The sequence below is a fragment of the Lemur catta genome, chromosome 2 (genome assembly GCF_020740605.2).
Source record: "Lemur catta isolate mLemCat1 chromosome 2, mLemCat1.pri, whole genome shotgun sequence".
NCBI lineage: Eukaryota > Metazoa > Chordata > Mammalia > Primates > Lemuridae > Lemur > Lemur catta.
This window is the reverse complement of record NC_059129.1, coordinates 145,896,699-145,916,211: the sequence shown is the minus strand read 5'-3', so window position 1 is coordinate 145,916,211 and position 19,513 is coordinate 145,896,699. Positions and strand designations below refer to the sequence as shown.

The 19,513-nt window shown below is 38.9% G+C and overlaps 1 protein-coding gene across 1 annotated transcript in view; it reads right to left on the bottom strand.

The window, feature by feature from the left end:
- The window catches only part of AFDN (afadin, adherens junction formation factor), a 145,031-nt gene that overhangs the window by 76,018 nt on the left and 49,500 nt on the right, over window positions 1-19,513 (bottom strand). Inside the window, 4 exon segments of the mRNA XM_045544730.1 lie at window positions 3,651-3,818; window positions 4,737-4,848; window positions 11,054-11,211; window positions 17,045-17,205. Of these exon segments, the coding sequence (XP_045400686.1) occupies window positions 3,651-3,818; window positions 4,737-4,848; window positions 11,054-11,211; window positions 17,045-17,205 (599 nt within the window).

Here is a 19,513-nt window from a genome sequence, read left to right as displayed (position 1 = left end):
GAAGCGATGCCAGCTGCTTCCCCGGCCTCTCCTCCTCACCACCTCTGTGAGGTAGGAACCCACCAGCAGAGAGGTCAGGAGTAACTCCCTTCCCAGTCTTGTTTCTTACCACTTCACAGCAGTAAGAGAAAACCATAGTTAGCCTTTACAGGTTCTGAGAACCTACATGGTGACCACAGGATTTAGCAGGTAGAATGGTGTTTGGTATGCGCTGGGGGGGAGGGAGACTGTAGTAGTCCACTTCCTTCTCCTCCTCAGAAGTAGGATCGTCAACTCATAGGCAGCAGCAAACACACGAAACTGTCAGCTACCCAAAAATTCCACATTCTCTCCCCTTCCTCAAAAAGTATTCTACAAACAGTTAATTTCTTCCCAAAGTGCCCAAGTGTCTTTCCACATAGTCGATAACTACAATAAATCTGGAGCACGTTTAAAGGCAGAGCCAAAGCTAAGCAACCCCAGCATATACAATCGTGCTTCTACCAGAACATTTTCTTTAATATTCTAAATACGAAGGGAAATAGATCAGTTGAACAGAGCCCAAGGAGAACTTTAAACAGCACTTTGTCTTTACCCTACAGTTCTACACAGCCAATGCTGCGTTTGCCTTCAGTTGCTGCCCAGGCTGAACCTGGGGAAACAAAGAAGCACAATAAGCTGTGGGTAAATGAAATGAATGCTGGATATGGAACACTTACTAGGTACAAATAAAATAACAGGATATTACATTTCTTAAAATAGGTTATTTATACCAACTAAAAAACTGATACATAAAATAGGAGTGAACATTATTTTGCCCACGAGGTTCTATTAGTGCTCTAGTTACAAAAGTAGTATTAAGCATAGCATTACCTTCGTAAGTGTGATAGTTGTAGTAGGCAAAGTGATTCCCTCTCCCTGGGGTTAAGACACATGCCAGGACCCAGGTGAAGGCAGCATCAGCAGGACAGAGACCATGCAGAACACGCGGAAGAGGGAAGGAGGAGAAGAGACGCATAGGGTGAACTTCAGTGAGACACGTTTCAAAGGAAGAAAAGGTACATTTTACCCACCAGCCTTCAAAGCTGTGAGGACAAGACTATGCTAGGGCTCCAGTCAGTGTTTTAGATACCAGTACAGACTGTTAGGGGAAACAGCAGGACAACAGGTGAGTGGCCGAGCAGCAGGACAGCAACGGTGAGTTAATCATACAGAGGACCACCACCCCACTTGGCTGATTTCTTCTGCTTAAGGAACACATTCAAATCCAAAGCCAAGAACAAAATTACACATTTATTCCCCGTGCTTCCAGAAGACAATGTGTGCACACATGCACATCTCAAAGCCTCCTGCCCACACGTAGCAGACAGACCTCAACACGGAGGACAGACGCTTGGTCAACACCATGCCCAGTGGAAACATGGTACTTATTCATTCACAACAAATCATTATGTATGAACATTATTTTCTTATCAATGGAAAATACATCAATTTCATTCAGCATGCTGTGAGCAACTGATAATAATGAAAACCTAAGAAGACATCATGACCTAGTCAAAGAACATGGCTTTGGTGTAAGAAAGACCCTGACCTAGCAGTCAGGCCTGCTACCAACCTCTAGCTCACCCTTAAGGAGGCAGTAACACACCTGAACGTAGGCACCTGTGGAACAGTAAGCACAGCTATCCCACAGGCAGCCCGCAGTACTCAGGAGGGAAGTCACTCAACACATGGTACTGCGATTACCTCCTGGTGGGTGAGTTACCTAAAGGCAGGAACAATCTTATCACCTTTGTATCCCCTGCTTTGCCTAAAGTAGAAGGTAATGAATGTTGACTAAAGGTAGCAGAGTACCTTGAGGAAAGCAATGTATTAATAAGCATGTAATATACATTCCTGCCAGTATTTGGTGGAAAGTAGTACAGAATATCTACGATCTATTATCTTCTCACACCTACAAAAAACTTCCATGTATTTCTACAAGTATGAAATAAGCAGTCAAAATAACAATTCTCACTAGAGCATAAATTCCCAAGGTTTTGTCGGTGCTCTATCCCCAAGGCACCGAACGGTGTATTACAAATAACAAGTATTCAATAAATATATGTCAAATGAATGAATGAATGAATGGTCATCCTGTCTCTGCTCTCCACCAAAATAAACTTCCTATTACTCATTTGAAAATTATTCTGTTGGCTGCTATTTATCAATTTCTCTGAGAGTTAACACCCTTCAATTCTCAAAAATATGGATTTGGAGTAAACAATCGTTAGTTTCCAGCATTTAATGTAAAGTTTTAAAGGGCAGACTCAATGCCCAAAAAAGATCCTAAAAAATTTTAAGTTCAAAAACGAACAGCTGCCTCACTGTTGCCGTCCATCACCTCAGATGACCAAGTACCAGTGATCTCTCAGACACTAGACACACAGCAACAACACTAGGGCATGGTTCCCAAACTTCAAGTGAACCTTCCAGCCAGAGAACTGAGGGACAAAGCAATACTAATATATTCCTCGCAAATAGCTAATCAATTAAAAAAAAGACCTCAAACATAATTAAGCATAAAAACCACCGTCTACAGCCACACTGCCACCGACTGTAAATCAGAGAACTATTAAAACAACGCTGTCACTTCCTGTATCAAGATACCCTAGCTGCACCGTGAGACTGCTAGACAACAAATACCATATCTAATCATTACTTAAGTATAACTTAGCTGTAAGAAACTAAACAAACCTTGTAAATAAAAATAAATGCTCAAAAAAAAAGAAAAAACATAACTCATGCCTATGGAACCATATTTTATCTACATAACTGGTTCATTTTTCTACTAATTTTTTCTATGATTACTAATTGAGCTTTATTCAAATGCACTTTGGAAAGGGGCATAATACTCTGATCTTCAGAGTATTTTATAATGCAGGTCATGTAGCACTATTTTAAGAAATGACGTAATTTTAGCTGAATAAGTATGTCACATATAGCACACACATACACAAATACATACACTACATTCGGATGTATATGTATATAAAACACTTCTTTAAGAATATCAGTGGATTTCTCTACCTGATGGCTAACCTGAGACAACAGCTTTTGCTTTTGAGAGTTCTAAAAACAAAATATTGAGAGGACTAATATAAACAGTTTGTTATTTTAAAATCAAATAGCCTTCCTCTCATTAAGATGGATTTCTTTATTCTTTTTAGACATCATTCATACATTATAAACAATAGTATGATTTTATACACATACACATTCACACACACATGCGCCTCTATTAAATCTGCCCTAGGAGGGGGTAAACTTCAGTTTGTCATTTTTAGTAGATTAATTATTTTACTAAAGTTACCTTGGGAAAAATTTTTTTTAAGTGAAAGGATCATTTTAAACTCTCCTAAAACTCTCGATACAGTATTTTAATTTTGTTCCTTATTACTCATTTTTGTCCATGAGAACTTTATTTTTGTGCATAAATGTACATATTCTATAACCTTTAGTTTTTCTTTAACTGTCATCTTATGAGGGTTATCTTTTATTTTAAATAATGGTCTAAAAACATTAAGTCAGACAATAGAAAGGCCACTTAAACAAGATGCATTAAAAAGTACAAGCATTTAAAGCTAAAAAATGCACATTATTCTATTTCCCAGTATGACCAGCTTTCTCACCTGGGCTTAACTCCACTAAATACGGCAGTTTTTCAGGGGGAAGGGCAGAGCCATAGCCAGCAGCATCAGCTCTCTCCTTCCCCTTCAAAGGCTTCCCTTCCAGATGTTTCTTTGTTTTCTTTGGGATGTAGTCTGGTGGCCGCCTCTTCAACTGAAAGACTAAAATCCCTAGAACAGTAATGTTGGAGACCATCAGCCAAACTCAGGCTGGCCTGGATGGCCAGGTGCTGGCAGTCTACTACTCAAAGATTCACCAACAAGACCCATCTGCCAGGGAATCACTGAGCCAGAGCTTACCCAATGTATACTTTTACTCAATAGAGGAAATATTAGTCTCTTGGTGTGTTCTGAAAAACTCTAGCAAGCAATTTTCAAAGATTATTTTAAATTACTCAAGGACATCATATGCTTGAAAAACAACACAATACCAGTCTAAGAATAAATGAATGCTTATATTGGTAAACAACCTTATGATCAATAAATATATTCATACACACATTAACACAAACACTATCTATATAAAAATATATACATTTTAGTTGATCTGATTTTCATTTAATTCCACTAAATTAACCTAGAATTCTAAGATAATTTGACTTTAATTTTAATAAAGTTTAACTTTATACCATTTAGAAAAAGTACTAAATAAGTGTTTTAAAGAGGCTAGAAATTTGCTTGCCTGCTAAAATTTGGGGGGGGGGCGGTGGGTATTTTAAGACTACCAACCTATATTCAACACTGACACGATTAATCGGCAATAAATGTTCATGTCTTTATTAACACAAAGGTTCTCTACTGAGCAACAGTTAACTTGTAACCATGATCTTTCACTTCTTGATGTAATGCTAATATTCCAGGTTTTTCATGAGATGTGCTATTCACCTGCAGTATTATCATTTGTTTAAGGTCTGAGACTCAGACAAACTGAGTTTTGCCTCTAGGAAGGAGGCAAAAAGCTGTACAGCAAACAGCCATCAAAAAATACTTGTGTACACATGTCCTAAATCATCTGATAAGTTGAACAATTGTTATATCTCGTACAAATCTGATGTAAGTAATCCTTTAACAAGTAAGATTACTTTTTACCTTTGTCACTGGGCCATTCCCTGAAGATTTGTAAAGGACACTCATCATCATCAAGAATAATTTCTTTAGCACCTTTCTCATCAGAATGCTGGGCTCCAGGAGGAAGCATCACCTAAAAGAGAAAATAATTAACTGTAAATATACCTAAAAAGTAAATTAGCAAGTATTTCAATTAAAAGTCACTGCAGAATTAAATAGTTCGAGCACTATAAATTCTCACACATCATCAAAATAATCATCAATAAAAGTGAAGGAAAATAATTTATAATAAAAAGCTAAGCCAGCTGATTTGGTAGTTTTTATTAATATTTACCTGGTCCCTAACAAACAACTAGTGTGAGTGTGTGGTTTTTTTTTAAATAACTTTTTATATGGAAAGACCGTATGTAAAGGTTAACTTCTAAGTAACCTCTTGAGGAAAGACAACTTCATTATTGCAAATTTCAATCTCTCCCTAACCCACCTTTTCACATTCAAACAATGGTTTTTATAAAGTAGGTTCATACAAAATGAGATCCTCTAGGATAGCCACCACACAACAAACCAGAACAGTTTTTATAAAGTAGGTCCACACAACATGAGATCTAGGAGAACTACCACACAACAAACCAGAACAGTTCTCTTTTTCTTCTAAATAACCTGTCTTTATGTGTAAATTTTGAATAGGCCATTTAGGTATATTACAGGACTAGTCCAATCATTCAACAAATTTTTTAAAGCAACTATTTTAAGAAACTATGTTCGCTGTACTCTTAAAAATTCATAATGCTATATTACATTTTATTGGATGTTTTTACTGTAGCCAATCAATTTTGTTAAACATCTAAGAAAGCTCCAAAAATATGTATTGGAGAAGAGAGTAGTAGACGACAGTTGTCCAACAGTCTTCTATACTCTGTGGGCTTGTGTTCCATCTTCATTTTAATGTAGTACTAACACTAACCAAAATACAATTACAGAGAATATGAAAAGAAAACCCAGTCATTGGAACATTATTTTCAACCTGTAGTTAATGTAATGATGTCATCATACTAAACCTTACCACCCCAACGACCACCATGCTCACACATACCAAATGGATTAGACTCTTCCATAAAATCCTATAATTTCTCTCTATACTGCTTCAAGTACCTTAAAAAGACAAACTTACCATAACACAGCCTTATGACAAATTAATCAATCTTTCTTCATAGCATTTTGTATTAAATTGAGTATGTTGGCTTAGAACACATACTACTTCAGGATCTGACCTTCACTCAATTTTAGTCTCAATCACTGTCTAACCTTTAAGAGCCAAACTGAAAAGGATACCTCCAAGAAGGGAGGGGGCATGATGAGGCCATGTCTGACCTTATTGAGCTTATTAGAGGCTTTTGGTTTTTGCTTCTGGTTAATCTAGCAAGAGGCCTGTCAATTTTATTTGCCTTTTCAAACTTTTTGTTTCGTTAATCTTCTGTATAATTGTTTTATTACTGATTTCATTTAGCTCTGGTCCAATCTTGGTTACTTTTCTTCTACTGGGTTTGGGATTGGCTTGCTCTTCCTTTTCCAGTTCCTTGGGAGGTTCAATAGATTGTTGATTTGTGATCTTTCTGTCTTTTGGATGCAGGCATTTATGACTATGAATTTTCCTCTCAGAACAGCTTTGGCTATATCCCACAGATGTTTAATAACTTGTGTCACCTTTATCATTTAGTTCAAAGAATCTTTTAATTTCCATCTTAATTTCCTCCTTGACCCAACTACCATTCAGCAGTGTGGATTGTTTAGTTTCCTTGACTTTGTGTAGAGATAAGTGTTTCTGCTGGAGATTTCTAATTTTATTGCACTCTGGTCTGAGAAGATCTATGGTATAATTTCTATTTTTTTAAATTTGTTGAGACATGTTTTGTGGCCTAGCATTTGATCAATCAGAAAATGTTTCATAAGCTGATAAGAACATATGTATATTCAGTGGTTTCGGGGTAGAATGTTTTGTGAGTGTCTGTTAGGCCCATTTGTTCTAGAGATCTGTTTAAGTCCATTGTTTATTTTCTGTTTGGAGGGTCTGTCCAGTTCTGTCAGAGGAGTGTTGAAGTATGTAGCTATTATGGTGCTGCTGTTTATCATTTTGCTTAGAGCAAGATTTGCTTTATGAATCTGGGCACACTTCTGTTAGATGTGTTAAGATTTAGAATTGTTATATCTTCTTTGTTGAATTGATTCCTTTACCATTATATAACGACCATCTTTGTCTTTCTTTACTTTTGTTGATTTCAAGAGTATGTTATCTGACATGAGAACTGCTACACCAGCTTTCTTTTGGCTTCCATTTGCATGGAATATTGTTTTCCATCCCTTCACCTTGTGTCTGAATGAGTCCTTGTAGGTAAGATATGTTTCCTGAAGACAGCAGATACTTGGCTTGTGTTTTTTTTAACCATCCAGCCAGCCTATGTCTTCTGAGTGGGGAGTTGAAGCCATTTTCATATTTATTTAAAGAATTGATAAGTGGGTAGATTTCTGTTCTTCCCATTGAGTATAACTTTCTTTCTCTGTTCTACCTCTTGAATCACTGTGGTGACTGAGCTATGACCATTAGCTTTTGGGGGTTTTTACACTGGCAGGCATCTCCTGTACTGATCCATGTACAGTGCATGTGTGAGTACTTCCTGCAAGGCAAGTCTGGACTTGGCGAATTCCCTCAGCATTTGCTTGTCTGGAAAAGACTTGATTTCTCCATCAAATGTGAAACTTAGTTTTGCAGGATACAAAATTCTAGGCTGGCAGTTGTTTTGTTCAAGAGGATTGAAGATGGGGCCCACTCCCTCTGGCTTGTAAGGTTTCCGCTGAAAAGTCTGCTGTTATCCTGATAGGTTTTCTCTTGTAGGTCAGTTGTTACTAGCTGCTTGCAGAATTTTCTCTTTCACTTTCATTCTGGCCAGGCTGAATACTAAGTGTCTTGGAGACGTCCTATTTGCTATGAATCTTCCTGGAGTTTGACGACCATCTTGTGTCTGGATGTATGTATCTCTAGTGATACTGGGGAAGTTTTCCACAATAATTTCCTCAAGTAGATTTTCCATACTTTTAGTACTTTCTTCTTCTCCCTCTGGGATACCTGTAATTCATATGTTTGTTCACTTCACATAGTCTCATATCTCTCTAAGTGATTGTTCTGCCCTTGTTCTCTTCTCTGCCACTTTAAATGATTGGGTTATCTCCAGAGCCTTGTCTTCAAGCTCTGAGATTCTTTCTTCTCCTTGGCTTAATCTGAAACTTTCTGCTGTATTTTGAAAATACCTGAATAACTCTTTCACTTCTTTAAGTTCTATTATGTCCTTCCTAATTTTGTCAAGGTCTTGAGTGACTTTTTCATTAATTTCCTGAAATATTTTTTGCACTTCTTTTTGTTGGCTTTCAACTTTCTCTTTAATTCCATTCATCTTATTTGCCACCCATATTTTGAGTTCCCTTTCTGTCATTTCAACAATTTCCTTGAAGGTGGAGTTCACTGCTGAAGCTCTGTTGCAGTCCCTTGGGGGTATTGAGCTGTTTTGATTTTTCATGTTGCCAGGGTTCTTTTGCTGGTTTCTTCTCACCTGAGACTTCTTCTCTCAGTTCTGGGTTAATAGGTTTGTAGGGCTCCTGTTCCTTGCTGGGAACTCTCCAGATAGCTGTAGGATGTTCATGCTGGGAGCTGGATGAGACTCTCTTCACTGAGGCTGGTGTTGTAAGGACTGCTCTACCAAGGGTCTCCCCACAGAGGAACCTGCAGGAGCTGGATAAGCTTGTCATGGCTTCTCAGGTTGTGGGTGTTGCTCATAGCAGGTCAGAGTATGCTGGCGGCTTGAGGGTTGGGGGTCCCTGGCAAGGCATTGTACTTTGGAGCAGCTGTTCCAGCCCTGCTCTGGTGGTGGAGGCTCTAGGGTGGGGTCTTGGGGTCCAGGTGCAGCACTGGAGTCCTGGGGATGGTGTTTTGGGCCTGCTGGGAGTTACAGAGGGACAGGGGCAGAGCCTCAGGCTCTGGGCTGAGAGCCTCACAGCTGGGACTGGGGAGGAATCACAAGCAAAACCTCTGAGCAGGGCCTCTGAGCCAAAAGCAGGGCTGTGCAGATGGCAGACCATCTGACCTAGAGGGCGGGGTCAGGGCCAAGCAGGCAGGGGCAATCGGGGCTGGAGGGTAGAGTTGGGGCAAGCAAGCAGCAGGCTGCTCTGCTGGCACTGGTGTCACGCGAATGCCAAGTCAGGTGGGCTCAGGTTGGCTCCGATAGCCCAGGGACCACGCAGTTCTCCATGCTCCTCTCAGGGCCTGCCTAAGTGGTCTCCCGAAGCCTCTCAGGTCACAGCCCACTGCACCCCAGCGTGATGGCCTCGGAGCCAGGACTGGGGTAGAGCTGGAAGCAATGCCTCTGAGCAACGCCTCTGAGCCCAGGGCAGGGCCGTACAGATGGCACATGGATCCAACCTGGAGGATGGGGTCAGAGCCAAGCAAGCAGGAGGCAGCTGTGGCCTAGAGGGCAGATTTGAGGCCAAGCAAGCAGCAGGCTTCAATTTCTAAGAGTTCTTTCTCTGCCTGTTCTTCTTTATAGCATTCTGATCTTATTTCATAGATACACTATCTTCCTTATTTCTCTGTGTCTCTTCATTTATTGAACACTCCCATCTGCTCTCTCCAGTTTCTCCCTTTTATCTCCGGGTTTTTTTAAATCATTTGTGTTGATCTGTCTCCATTTTAATGGTGTTTTCAAATGTCTGTTGAACCTTGGCTGTCCATTCATGTTTGACGGCAAGTCCCAGAAAGCGGGATGTGGAATCTATACATGCAGCAGGGTCACTGTTGACAGTCCTCAGAAGGAGGCTACTAGGCCAGAACTTCCAAAGGTCCGTTCACACAGAGATCTTTCTTCTTTGAAAGCAAGTGCCTCCTGGGAGGAATCTGTACATTTTCTGGCCACCGGTGTTCTAGGTACAGCCCTTCTCTTCATCCTCCCATTTTCAATAAAGACCGTTGTCACCCTCTCCTATGCCTGTTACCTCCAAATCCAAGGCCTCCTGGTTCAATACGCACCCAGTCCCATCAGTTTTACTCTAGACTTCAGACGGGCAGAAGACGCAGCAGCTAGGGTGGAAAGGGGACGTGGTAGAGTCTAGTACTTCTTGCAAACACTTTCAACCCACTGGCCTGCTTGTCTTGATGTTCTCCTACAGGCTTTCTCCGGTCTAGTAAGAGACCGCTCATTTACATATGCAGACGTTCACTGATGACTCTGATCTCTTGTCATCTCAGCCCATTCTCTTTGCTCTTGTGCATGTAAATAATTTTTTATTCTTTTATTGTCATTTTAATGTAAGAAAAACATCTGTTTTTCCATCTCTTTTCGGCTAAAATTTGGACTATATTCCAGATCTGTTTGTGTTTCCAACTCAATCTAACTTCCTAGGCTTCTCAGCAAAAACATAAAATCATAAAACTCAAGCAAGCTCTTTTATTTAATTCCATCTGCAGCTAACAAAAGACCTCTACACTGAACACTATGCTGAACACTATAAAACACCGCTGAGAAAACTTAAAGAAACTCAATGAGTGAGGAGCTACACTCTGCTCACAAATTGGAAGACTGAATACTGTTAGGATGAGTAGTCTGTAAATTCATTTACAGATGCAAGGCAAAAGAAATCACAATCCCAAAAAGTTTTATGTGAAAAAGATAATCTGATTCTAAAATGTATATAAAAATGCAAGTAACCTAGAATAAACAAAGCAATTTTTAAGAACAAGAACAAAATTGACATTTACTTTACATGATTTTAAAGTAAATCTACAGTATAAATCTAATTACAAATAAGATTTATAATATCAATGTTATGAATTTATTATAAATCTACAGTAATTAGGACACCTTGGTATTTGGCAAAAAGGCACACGCAGACCAATGGAACAGAACAGAGTCCAGAAGTGGAACTACACATATGTAGATAACTGATTTTGGGGTGATTTTCATTTTCTTCAATCTGCCTTTTAACATAAACTTATATTTAATATATTTCTTATTTTATAATAGAAACAAATTACTTTTGTAATGGAAGGGAGACTCTATTTTTTGCTTTTTGTTTTAAACATGTATTTAACACATGGTTTTAATTTATCAGATTATAAATGATACAATGGGGAGAAAATCAGTCTGTGTTTAATTTGATTTAAAGAATATTTTCCATTTAAATGTAAGGTCCTAAAGACTATAATTTCAGGGATCACTCCTATAGTGCATTTCTAAATGTAAGGTCCTAGCATGTGTAATGCTGGTAAGAAATACTGACTTGATCAAGTTACTTACCCGAGCAATGCAGTAATCCTTAGGATTTTCTTTTTCCAGACCATATTTCTCTAAAGCCTCAGCCACAGCGAAGTCTGCAGGATCTGTAGTAGACAGCAGGATTGTCTTGTAGGGAATATTTGGTTTTAAACTATCTGCATAAATTCTCAGTGTTCCACCTGAAAAAACATTTTGACATCTTTGAGCACAACTTTATTGTATGCCAATAACAGAGATAACTAACATCCACAATCATTTAAGAAAAGGGCACCTCAGGTCTAGTTGGAATGAGTGCAAAGACAAAATGTGCATTTTTTTTGAAACGAAGAAACGGAGATTCTTTTCATTTCCTGTTAGATGACATACATTAGCAATAACTGGTTCACCTAGTGACATTCTGAACTCCTGAACAGTCCAGTGTGACAAACACTGTTTCTGTCCTCTCGTTAAGCCAGGCGTTCACTGCAGTGGTGCAAAGATTCCCGCTACAGTGGGTGCAGGCAGGACGGCACTCCAGTTCCTTTACGGAGCTGCCTTCGCGGCCTGCTTTCCCGATCTCTTACCTACACGGCCTCATAGACCTATCTCCCTTGTTTTTCCTACGTCCTGATCATCAATCTGAAACTTAAATTAAAAACCCAGATAAAGTTAAATATTAACCTCACTAAATAAATCTGTTTTTAAAAAGTGAACTAGGAATCAGGAAATCTCAGGTACTTGAGGCCAAAGATTGTTCGTGGATTTGCCATCACAGCACGGCTCTACTTTTGCTTTCAGGCACTACAAACTGCAATGTCATTTATAGCTGAGAATTCAATTGGAAAAAAATTCAACTAGAGCAGAGCAACTTTGATATTTTCCTTTTTTGCTTGTTTCTTGTTAATGGAAATCTACATATGTTATATTATTGTCACTAGGGGTGTCATATTGGGTGTCATAATCTGCTTTCTACTTATGGCCCAATATTATTAAGCCCTGAAATCTTAAATCTAGATGGAAGGATACTAAGGGAAGAAATGAAGATTAGCTCCACGCCCCTACTACTACAGTGGGGGAATGATTCTAACTTCTTTATCCCTCAATTTTCTCCCCTGTAACTTAAAAGAGCTAGATTAGAAGATTTCTATGGATTTCTTTTTTTTTTTTTTTTTTGAGACAGAGTCTTGCTCTGTTGCCCAGGCTAGAGTGAGTGCCGTGGCGTCAGCCTAGCTCACAGCAACCTCAAACTCCTGGGCTTAAGCGATCCTACTGCCTCAGCCTCCCGAGTAAGTGGGACACAGGCATTGCACCACCATGCCCAGCTAATTTTTTCTGTATATATTTTTAGTTGGCCAGATAATTTCTTTCTATTTTTAGTAGAGACGGGGTCTCGCTCTTGCTCAGGCTGGTCTCAAACTCCTGACCTCGAGTGATCCACCTGCCTCGGCCTCCCAGAGTGCTGGGATGACAGGCATGAGCCACCGTGCCTGGCCTCTATGGATTTCTTAAAGCAAGTTCTAAATTTCCATGACTCCTTCACTCTTTTTAGTTCTAATGCAGTTATTCTGGATACTGAAAATTTGTCATATTCTCCTTTTCATCAAATCTGGCAAAAATTGCACTTTGATAACTTGACTAATGGTAAAATAATGTCAGTTTTTTAAAAAAATCAACTAGTCCACATTACTATTAGAATGTGGACCTTCTGAGCCAGCTCTCAGGACATCCTGACCATGTGCAGACTCACACTGTTCTGATGCTGAGGACACAGCAATAAACAGCTCAGTGTTCTTACCTTCATATGACTTACATTCCTTAATTGAGAGGTAGAACGCAGGGGGAGAAGACTAACAAGAAAACAAATAATTTTAAAATAGTGAAACATATCGTGAAAAATATGGGTATGGTTGTAAGAAAGAAAGTGACCGAGAGCTTCCTAAGCTTGGGTGACTGGCCCAGACCTCTCTGAGAAATCAACCTCTGAACTGAGACCTGAGGGACGAGACAGAAGCAGCTGTGTGACAATCCAAAGGAAGAGCTTTCTCAGAAGGGGACCAGCAAGTGCTTAAGGCCCAGAGGCAGAATGAGGCTGGCCTGGCCCATAGAAAAGGTAGACAGAGTGAGGGGAAAAGAGGGAGATGAAGCCAGGGACTGGCTGGGACCAGATCAGTCAGCACTTCCCCAGCAACGACCGAGAGTTTGGATTTGATTCTAGTTGAAGTGTGGGAGCCACGGAAGGCCATAAGTTCTGTGTGTATTGAGTGTGTGAGAGAGTGTGTGTGTGAATGTGTACGCATGTGTGAGTAAGTGGGGTGGGCAAAATGCCACTCGTGCTCTACAGAGAGGACCTAGGTGAAGCTGGAGACAGCAGCAACAGAAGAGAGGCCAGTCTGAAGCACATGTTCCACTGCAACAAGATGCAACCCCTCCTTATGTCATCATACTCTACTTCCAAACAGATTTAGAGTAATTTACGAGAAAAATATGTACAAAAGGATGAGTAAACAACTTTGTAAACTGAGGTAACACACAGTAGACAACCAAGGAGCAAAACAGAGCTTCTATTTTGAAAGCTGACGAGATGAACTTGTATCCTCACCTGGATCTCCACCAAAAAAAGTGCAAATGGTCAAACACCTAATTTTTCTAAAACATAATTTACATCTGCTAAATGCCTAGATAAGTACAGTGTGATCCCAAAGTTACAGACCACAGAGACTAAAAGATTATTCGGTTGGTCTGAAAAAATGCAAAGACAGTGTTTATCAGAAAACCACTTTAAAAGGAACTAATCTACTTTTGAGTGGCATTTCCCCTCAAGGATGCGTCAACACAGCATAGCTATAAAATTCATATTTATACAGCCAAATGAATTTAGCTATTGGATGGAATTACTTTTATTATCCATTTGAATGTTTTACAACTCTGTCTGAAACTGATTTGGTTTCAGTATAGTTGAGTGTTAAGGCATTCTGACACATAAAACAAGCAATGAATGGATATAGTCTAATTTTAAAGGTTTTTAGTTTATAAGTATAAAACCATGGTACTGTCATGGGAGAGATACACACATGTCAACTGACTAAGGAAGGAGAGAGAGAAGCGAAGCTAACATTTTTAAGTCCCTATTATGGACTAAAATCTATCTGAATAAATTAATGTCCCAGTTCTAAGATTAAGGTATGGCTTATTGCCCCCGCCTCAAAGATGAAGAAACTGAGGCCCACAGTTTGCACCCAAGTTGTAGGTTCCAACTGAATGCTAAGCCCAGGTCCACGTTCTTCCAAACTGCACGTGCCCTGTTGCCCCCAAGAGTGTGCACTAAGAAACCGAGGTAGAAGAAGGATCAACTCCCTAAAAATCCTCTTATGATTTTGTTAATGTATAATATTACTCAGTGAGAAATAAATGTATAACCATTGGTAGTAGAATATTTGTGCCACAAATCAATTAACTGAGCCACACAAGACATTCTGGGGTCAACTATATTTTGAAGACATCACAAAGTGAATATACCTGAGTGTCAAAGATACTTTACAAAGTCCAGGACAACACCTGTTGTGAGTTATGACATCTGAACAGCTGTGAAGTGAGATTAGCAGCGTTAAGTTAAGGAGAACACGTAAGCTATGTCATCAGAGCTTGGGGAACAAGACAGAAAAACAATAGCCTCAGCTGCCACTCTCAGAAAAGTGGTACCCACACGTGCCCATGTGCACCCAGCCCACATTAAAGAATCAACCTAATAGCTAATAGCTATGGTAGGCTGTAAGGATATATTTTTCTGAGCATTTTACTTATTAAAACAAAAACCTTGAGGGAACTCAATATTTTGGGCTTCCTTAGTATTAACCATAAATAGCTATTTTGCTAATGATATTTAGTTTTTACAATTTCCTGAGGTTCCATGTACAGAAAAATATTCCTTCTGCCCCTAACCACCCCTTCAACAGACAAACTCTACTCAAAGTTCTGCTGTTTCTCCTCCTAATTCTTTCGGGTTTTTTCCTGTTTTCTTTGCTGACTCCTTTTAACAATAGCCTTGCCCCAACTTTTTATATGACTGTACACTTTCTATCCAACAAACTCACCCACGCCTCTGACTCTGCCTCCCCATCACACATGTTCTCCAACCCTCACCTCCCTCACCACTCACCAGCAGAGCAGTGCTCCAGTCACCGGACCCCCAGCTGGGAAGAGAGCCCACGTCCCGCCAGCACCTCATATGGCACACATAAACAACACTATCTTCCACCCCAAATGCTCTTGCATTCCACAGTCCATCAACATCTGTTTACTAATTAAAGACAGGGGTGTCGTCCTGAATGCCTCCGCCCTCAGTGAAATCCAGTCTGTGACCAGTTCCTGACAATTCTACCCCATAAACATTCCTCCAGTCCTTTCTTCTCTACAGCCCCACTGTCAGTGACAGACTCACAGGCCCCTCACTCCTCCCATGGGCAGTGCAGTACTTTCAATGGGCATGCATGCTTCGAATTCCCTCAAATCGACCTTCCACTTTGCTTCCATAGTAATCTCTCCAGATAGGAAGCTTAGGCTAAATTGAAAGCTTTCTAAATCCCCAGCTTAAAACTCTTCAGCAGCTTATTAACAAAGCACATCAAATTCTTCCACCAAAGTACCCCCAATGGCAATGAAAAATAAATATGAGTATCTGAGGGCATAGGCTAAGTGACCTGCAAAAAACTTCCTATTTCAACCTAAAAATACATACAAATGTTGCATTCTAATCCACATTAAAACATTTCCCATCATAAAAATATTTTTTAATTTATTGATAAAAACCGATACTCTAAGCTAGCTATCCTCATCGCGACTCACATATCTCTAGCCCATACTTGAATATTCCTTGAGGGAGCCACAGATTCATCCTCAGAAATTCATTTCAGTAGGAATGTCAAACTCCCTCTCAAGGCACACTAAGTGCCTTTAGGTCTGGTGTGTGGTTAGCACATGTTGGTATTTCTGAGTGTTCCTTTTGTCCTTTTTAAGATTTTTACTACTTTTCTTTTTCGTCTTTATATTTTCTCCCCTTCTCTTTATTTTCTTTTTCCTCTTTTTGTTTTTGGGGCATGTATTTACAAATCACTTCAAATCCTTGACAGAGCAAGACAGACTATATATAAACAAAGAATCATTTGGGTCTCAAAAATAGTATTAGAATATTTATGGAACCAAGAAGTCCCTCACCTAGTTACTTTATATCACCAACACTCAAGTCTTGTGAAGTCTATAATTAAGATTCAGTGATCAGTGCTACGTGTGCACACAGTGTCTAGGCGGCCGACCTGCATCTCAGCCAGAGGCTGTCTGGAACGCATTGCACAGCGGCACGCTCCGAAGAAACGGAATTCTCAGCAGTTGCTGTAACGGGGCAGAATCCAGTGACCATGCAGTGTGATGGGTAAGTCTTACTTGGATCCCATCTCAAATAAAAGATTTATCTGAGGCAATCAGGAACATTTAAACAATAACTAGGTATTTGATAATATTAAGAAAGTATTGTCAATTCTTTTATATGTGATAACAGCATTGTAGCTATGTTTTGCTTTGTTTTTTTCTTTTTTTTTTTCTTTTTAAGAATCCTTAACCTTTTGGAAAATATACCAAAATATTTACAGTTGAAATAATGAGAGGTTTGGGATTTGCTTCACAATAATAGTTTGGGAATGGGGCAATGTATGTTGGAGCACAGAAGAAACACAAATTGTTCATTACCAAAATTCAGTGAGTGAAAGGTACATGGGGTTCATTACATGTTTTTCACCTGTATATATTTGAAGTTTTATAAAATTTTTTTTAAAAGGCTATACTGGAAAAATATGTAACATTAACATATCTCTATATGAACAGAACTCTTCTACATAAGGCAAAACTGATGGTACATATTCGTTATGAAGAGGTTACATCCCCCCATTGCTTTAGTTAAGGAAACCTTAAGCATAGATTAAAAGTGTTAAATAACACTCTTTACAACAGATATAGCAGAGAAAAGCAATTTAAAGTTTGTACCTGAATCAGGCCGCCCATCTGAGCTCCGAAATTCCTGCATTCTCTTTTCCAATTTCTGTTGCCTCCGTCGTTTCATAACCACTTCAGGATTAGAAATTGTTCGAGTAAAGCTGGTTTCAGGCATGTCTTTGTAGACCTCAGCAGCCAGTCGGGAATTCTCACTGCAATAAAAAAGAAAAAACATCAATATTTTAAATTTTTTCTTATCAGAAACAGATATACTATAATCATACAAAAGTCAAAATGACAGATACTGTTCAGGTACATCTGTCCCCTAACAGGTCTGCTACATGCTATTTGCCATGTGCTAATTATTAATACCATGTGATAAAGAACATACTTTCTCTCGGTACAAACTAATACACTGAACTAAGCAGAAATCTATAATTAAAACTTTATGGTGAGTTTATTGATAGAGCTAAAAATGTATGGATTATAACATTTCAGTAATTTTCACCAGTGTTATTCTGCAACAGACCAAATGAGTGATATTACACTGTAACATTCCAATCATAAGAAAGAAAGGAGGATTAATTGTACTTTAATAAAAACCTGTCTTAAAATTACAGCAAATCTTGAAGAAAATTAATTAAATAGGATGATTTTTTAACACTTAATGATTTACCAACATTCACTTTCTTGAACTTAAACTTTCAAAAGGAAATTGCTCCAACAGTTTCTGTGAAGGAGTCAAATGTATAGAATGATGAAAGGAAAACAATTTTAAGTAAGATGGAAAAACTGATTTACTTGATTAAATTTTGATAAATATACTTTAAAGATATAATTTTTAATTATAAAATAGCTTAAAAATCAGACAAGCTTATAATCAAGCTAGCAACATAACTCATTTTAAGTAGTTCATTTTCTAAATCAAATAATATGTCACCCCATAAACTAGGATGATGAAGAGAACAAGCCATAAAGCATATTTTAAACCCTCCTTTGATTATTTTTCATTTATGAGCAATATATCTATGCAAGTTGCATAACTGCATTAGAACCTTATTATGTAATACTAGACTGAAGTGATTGCATAGGCATCACTGACTAGTAGACTAATACCTAAACCCACTTTGATGCAACCCAAAATGGGCTCAAATTCTACTCTAAAGTATACAAAGTCTGTCTGGAAAGTATCCAGCAATGTGATATGAAAAACAGAGACATTTAATGAAGAAGATACAAGAAACACCATACAGGACAATGATGCTTTAGTCCCCTTCAAAGTGGGCACCTTGGGACCTCACACAATTCTCCCAGCATCTCTTAACCTGACCCACACATGTTCAGCATTCTCAGATGTTCTGCTTGTTGCAGGCCTTCCAGAATGTGGATCACTTTCAACAGATTCCCAACCATCTCTGTGGTGTTTGTGCAACACTTTTGTTTGTGCTACATTTATTGCATCGCCCTGAAAGCCTTCTGAATCATCTGAATAATTTCCAAGAAATGTTCAAGCTTAATGCAAAATTTTGTGCAGATGCGTTGCTCCAGCTGCTCAGTCATTTAGAACGCGATGGCCACACAGTGCACATGCTCACTCAGTGCGTCTAGTGTCCCACCGACTGGTACAGTGACGTCGCCACTGTTCACACATGTGCGTTACAGTCCACTCTCCTTGGCTACCAGGTTACACTGATGTTGTGCAAAACATTATCGTCACATTAACAATGGCTGGATACTTTCTGGACAGCCCTCATACATTTACTCACTGACAAATGGTTAATGTCCTCACAAAACATGCAGAACACTTAGTATCAATTAAAAAATGGGAAAAAGCCATGGAGAGGTCACTGCAACAGAAGAATATATATAGTTAATGAACATATGGCAAGATGCTGCCTTATTAATGATGAAAACTAATTCAATTTATGGAAGACATTATGTGCTGTGGAGACACACTGATCTGTGACACTGGAGGTGCAGGGTGTAAGGAGAGGAGAGGTCTCGTGGGCTGCACAAGAGCAAAGGGCAGTGTGCCAACGGGTTCAGAACACGGGAAAGCATCCAAACCTGTCATCTAGCCATTCTTCTAGAACGCACCCTGAGAAAATAATCAGATGAGTTCCCAGAGTCACAGAACAAGGACATTCACTGGAGTATTTACAATACCAAAAAACCTAGAAACAAACTACAAGTTCACCACAAAAAGACCAGTTACATAAATTATGGAAGAACTGTATAACAGAATACTGCACAGTCACCTAAAATGTTTTTGTGAAACATAAATATCTTTGTGGAAAAATATCAAGTGAAAAGCTCTAGTTCAAAAGACTGTGATTATACTTCTGTTTAAAACCTCTCTACATAAGCATATGAAGTACATACATTTATACAGAAAAAACAAACTAGATTACAGTTCTCTTTGGCTCCATGTGACAATACATGAGTACCCTTTTTGACAAATCTATATATTATTCTTTCTTTCTTTCTTTTTTTTTTTTTAAAGAGACAGGGTCTCACCCT